Raw genomic sequence first — 5625 nt, 5'->3', positions numbered from 1 at the left:
TTTTTTCTTAGTAAATATTTAAAATATTAAAAAAAAGGATGTCTTCTGTTTGTGAGTCTATTTATTTATTTTGAGTTTAACGATTTTTGTTTTTAATATTCTCTCAAACAATACTAAGAATAAAGTAGCGACAAAATATTTAAATTCAAGAATTTATGTTTTCAGACTTTGCTAAACACATATACTACACGTATAAAAAAAATTAAAATAGTTATTTTTGATATGTAATGTATAGATGTACATATGTATATAAAATATATATTTTTTATTTCAAATATTTGCTGTTTTTGCTTTGTTTTCGCAAAAATAATGGCAAAAAATTACAAAAAAATTTAAATAATTTTTTTAATGTCTTTTCAATTTGTTGTGTTTTTTTTTTATATTTTCATATGAAAAAAATAATTTTATTCAATTATTTTGTTAGTTTCAGCTTCAAACTAATATTTATTTTAATTCTTTGTTTATCTTTTTTTTTCAGGATATTACACCCGAAGTTACGCTGGCGCACTTGCAAGCTGAGATGTGTCCGCGTATTAGCGCCAAAGACTTCACGAATCTGCTGCATCACGCGCCAACCGACATGTGTGCGCTGGATTTGCGCAGCGCCGTAGAGTATTCACATGTGCGCGTGGCACATAGTCTTAATGTGCCATTTGTCGCTGCACAATTGTCAGAACCGCATCTGGATGCGTTAGGTGTGCCACAATTGGAGGAACTAATGCACGGTCGCATTGTCATATGCATTAGCAATACACACGAACACGCTGTGCAGGTATGTCTTTTAAACTTTTCCCTCTAATGTTGTATAGACAGTATTATAAGACGGTTCCTTTTCAGTTCTCAAAATTTTTAGTGGAGTGCGGTGTGATGCGCGTCTGCATCTTGCATAAAGGCTTCAATATTTTGCACACCATCGAACCGAACATACTGATTTCCAACTAACCAACGTGATGCTTTGTGAGCCGAGGTGTGGGGTTTGCTCATGGCGGTAACCGTTATACCAATAATTGCATCGAAAGCAAATTGTACCCTGAAGAGGGTATATTCAGTTAGACACGAAGTTTGTAACACCCAGCGAGAGGGAGGCGACGCTATAAATTGTTTATAAAATTGTTCAGCGTGTTTTCATCTGTCCTTCCGTAAGTCTGTCTGTCTGTATATATGCAAATTAGTGCCTCAAGTCTTGAGATATCCATCCGAAATTTTGCACACGTGGTTTTCTCCTCAAGAAATCTTTCATATATACTTTCCATATAAACTGATCGTTCAAAGTCAAGTTCTTGTATGAAACCCTTTTTAATTTGAGGTGATATCTTCAAGAAATATGGCATGAGTTATTATCTAAAGCAATAATGCAATCTCCGATGAAAGTGTTTAGATTGGATCAATATAGCATATAGTCAAAATAAAGTTCTTGTTTGGAAAACTTTTTTGTTTGGAGCGATATCTTCACAAAATTTGGCATGAATTATTTTCAAAGGCAATGGTAAAATTTCCGAACAAATTGTTCAGATCGGGCCACTATAACATAAAGCTGTCATATAAACTGATTGTTCAAAATCTAATCCTTGTACGGAGACTTATTATCTTAACGAAATATCTTGAAGAAATTCGGCACGAGTTATTGGGGATGTTCGAGCAAGCAAATAACTGCAGCAATATTGCGACAGTGTTGGTTTTCTGCCAATACACAGCTTATACTTATATTGCAACATCTTTGCGTCGAATATGATGCCTTGCGATACTGCCGCAGTGATGGAGACTCGAACATCCCCATTTTCTAAAGCAACAAATTGTTTAAATCGCATCGCCATATCATAAAGCTGTCACATAATCTGACCGATCAGAATCAAGCTTTTGTAAGGTAACTATTCTTTTTTGGTAAAGGGTGTTACTCCTTCGGTGCAATCAAAGCACGTGTCTCGGACTCTCCCAAAGGCTTGGAATATATAGGAATTGGTTATAGCTTACTGTCACCTCATAACAGTATATACTCGGTGGCGGCATGACAAGCGTGGCGACAGTTTCAAATTTAATTTTAATAATTTTTATATCTCATTTGACAATTATGCAATAATGTCATCGCGTGCTAGCTCCGCCAAGCAATTTATGTCTAAGCTTAGTTAACAAGAAAAAAAGTTTTACTGTGGTTATTACTTTTTATTCCTTTATAATATTGTTTAAATATCTTTTGCTAAACTTATACTAAATACATATAAATAATTACATTTATATTAACTAAATAAAAAAATAAAAAAGTTCATTACATCTTACACCTTATATAATAAGCGATTACATATCTGCTTTAAACATATAATTATCAAAAATGAAACATTCACTTTTTATATAATATAATAGCTAAAAGGACATAAAAATTTGTATTTACAATTAAGCTTTTTCTGTTTAGTGGAAAAAAGCATTTTCTAACGTTCAGTACTTTTGCTTAAAAAATAGTGAGCATTTACTATAAAATAGTAATTACTATTCCACAATAAACCAACGAGTTACACACACACACACACATCCACACACAATCGCTGGTAGGTTGTCTATAAAATGCATTTTCCTCCAGGACTTTTTCACTATTCTACATTTGTTGTGAACAAGAGATATGCTACATTCAAGCACAGCTGAGCATTTGCAGTCTAATGGCGCTTACAAGTTGGTGCTCAGCCTTTTCAGGCTGTGGGTAGTATAAGTTTAGGGGTGCTTCAGTCATTTTGGCATTTATGTTCGCTGAGTTGTGTTTCTGGGCCGAGTCGAGCACTCATTTTCGAGTTTTTGGTTTAGGGGTTTTGCATATGTTTGCAGTTGAGAACTGTTTTCAAATATATGGTATGTTTATGGCAAGCTTGTTGAGACCACAAATAAATTTTTATAAAATTTTCATACATATAAGCGACTTTAGGTCTACACAGGTTAGGTTGAATTAGTTGGTAACAATCTTTGTCATAAAAGGTGCTTCATATTTTTCTGTGAAATGCTCAAGAAAAAACAATTTAGTTATATGATATAAGCCGCTGCTCTAGTTTCCGACTTTCTGGCTTAATAACCGAGAAATCACAACCATATTCTGTGATATAATGCGATAACCCATAACTGGCGAATCCAAATATGATAGGTATGTGGTGTTTACTACTACATTTTAGCTCCTAAAAAGTACCTTTACCGAAGTCAAATGGCAATCATCGCAGAAAAATGAGTTGTATTGTCGCCAGCACTGAATTTGAAGTTCTAAGCAGTTGTTTGAACGATTGCCGACTGGATTCTAGCTCTCTTAATATATATGCTCTGCGTAAAGAAACTTTCTCCGATACCTATTTTGATATATTTTCTACCAACAAAACTATTTGCAAAGCGCCAAAGAGGGGTTAGATCCACTTGAGAAATTGAAAAAATAAATTTTTGCTTAAATATCGATACGACATATACATATACATATGTATGTATATTTGAAAATATTCTTCGAAATTTTTAAGCTAATCCGTGCGACTCGCTCAATTTATGGTCAAAATAATCGGCCTATTGAGCTTACTAATCATTATTGGATAATATCCGACCGAATAGACCACGTTCAGCAGACAGTGAAAAATATATAGCAATCGTAGCTGAGAGTGTACACGAAGACGGTGGTGTGTTGATTCGGTCCCGTTCGCAATAACCTTAAATTGAAAGCGTACAAAATACAGCTTGTGCAATAACTGAAGCTGCTCGGCCTACACAAGCGACATCGTTTCGCTCTTGAGAAGTTCCAAGATGATTCGACTTTTTCGATCCAAATTTTGTTCAGCGATGAGGTTTATTAAATAGGCAAAATTGCTGAATATGGGACAAAGAGCAACCTGAAGAAATTCAAGAGCAGTCATTTTATCCAGAAAAAACAACGGTTTGGTTTGTGGGCCGTCTAATCATCGGTCCATATTTGATGTCGTTGAAAACGTTACCGTCAATGGCCACCCTTATCGCGCCACTATAAGACACTATTTGATGCTAGAAATTGAAGCTCGTGATCTCGTCGATATTTGGTTTCTAGCAGACGATGCCACTTCTCACACAACGCATCAATCGATGGATTTATTGAGAGAACATTTCGGTGAGCAGATAATTTCACATTTTTGGCTGGCCGATTGGACACCAAGATCGTGTGATATCAGAACGTTAGACTTTTACCTATGCGAACAATCTCGCTTCGATTCAGGCATTGGAGCAAAACATCACGCGTGTCCTTCGCCAGTTACCAGTCGAAATGCTTGAACGAGTAATCGAAAATTGAATTCAACGAATGGATCATCTGAGGCGTAGCAGCGGTCAACATTTGAAAGAGATAAGCTTCAAAAAAAGAAATGTCAAAGAATGTTCTTTCAAATGATAATTTCCCAATAAATTTGAAGTTTCTGCGCTTTTTTTTTAAACAAGTAGCGAACCTCAAAAGGCATGCCCCTATAAAATGACTTCTAAGAAAAATCAGAAAAGCCGCATTTTTTCTGACTTGCAAGTGGATATAGCCCCTTAATACACTTCCGTGATAAAGTATTTAGAATACTAGGATAATGGAAAAAAATTTCAACCAAACTTTGTGTCATCACAATATGCATCAAATCTGTGTTTCCTTGTTACATTTTTATTAGTGGTCTCCAAGATTTGAAGTTTTGTTTTCTATGACGTTTATGCTGTGTTTTAGGCGATTACGGTACATTGCATTTTATTTTGGCACCAAATTGTTCATTTCACTACGCTCTCTAAACATACATAAATAATCTCTGCGTCATCTAATACGCACACATGCATACATATACAAGTATTTATGTACTTTAATCTGTGATTTTCATACCTAAACATTTGCATCTGTTATTTCATTATAAACCTTTTTGATTAAATATAGTTTTTATATGTGGGTTACAGTTGCTCCAGTGGGATTGGTTTTGACCTTGTTTTTATACTAATTTTTAGACTTGGAACTTATGGAAGGAAAAGGCTTGTCTTTTTCTTATACAATGTTTTTATGTACATGAATGTTGCTAACATATGATTGTGTGTGTCCAATCGATTAATAGAATATAAAAAAGGAAAATAAAGGAAAAATATTCATAGAAAGGATGAGTTCTATGAAAGGATGAACAGTTTTGTTTTACTTCATCATTGTTTACACCGTAAGGGCATTTCATGGGCTTCATTGTGCTGTATTGTTTTCAGATAATTTTTTTACTTCCATAAATAATTTATTTACTTAATTATAATCGAAATTTCACTCAGCTGTTCGTTGAACAGATAATTCTAGATTATTTTGGAATTATTTTTTACCCTTGTATACTTTTTTAAGTTATGTTTGTATGTATTTTTGAATTTCTCTCATTCTCATTAGCCCTTCCATGTTAGTTTAGAATTTTATATTGTCGCGCACCTTTTCTTTTCGTTGGGAAATGCAGTTACCAATGAAAACATACATACAAAAGTCCTTAAAAATCGTTAATATATAGCTAGTATTATGAAATTTGTGAAAAATATAACTGAAATAAAAGAAGAGTTACAAACGCAATTTTTTTTTGTTTAAACATGTAGTAAAAAAATGTCTTATGAAAGTTATGCTAGTTAATATGAAAAAATATGTGAAAAATATTAAAAATT

General features: G+C 33.7%; 1 protein-coding gene across 1 annotated transcript in view; it reads left to right on the top strand.

The window, feature by feature from the left end:
• Window positions 1-1458, top strand: part of LOC108975778 (TBC domain-containing protein kinase-like protein) — a 4175-nt gene extending 2717 nt beyond the window's left edge. The window contains exons 8-9 of the mRNA XM_018944495.1: window positions 479-772; window positions 838-1458. Coding sequence (XP_018800040.1) covers window positions 479-772; window positions 838-942 — 399 coding nt within the window. The 3' untranslated portion in view covers window positions 943-1458. The remainder of the gene's footprint in view (window positions 1-478; window positions 773-837) is intronic.
• The last annotated feature ends 4167 nt before the right edge of the window (window positions 1459-5625 follow it).

The sequence above is a fragment of the Bactrocera latifrons genome, unplaced genomic scaffold (genome assembly GCF_001853355.1).
Source record: "Bactrocera latifrons isolate USDA-ARS-PBARC rearing strain unplaced genomic scaffold, ASM185335v1 scaffold_7, whole genome shotgun sequence".
NCBI lineage: Eukaryota > Metazoa > Arthropoda > Insecta > Diptera > Tephritidae > Bactrocera > Bactrocera latifrons.
Note: the sequence above shows the minus strand (reverse complement) of the source record. Positions and strands in the feature narration are given on the sequence as shown.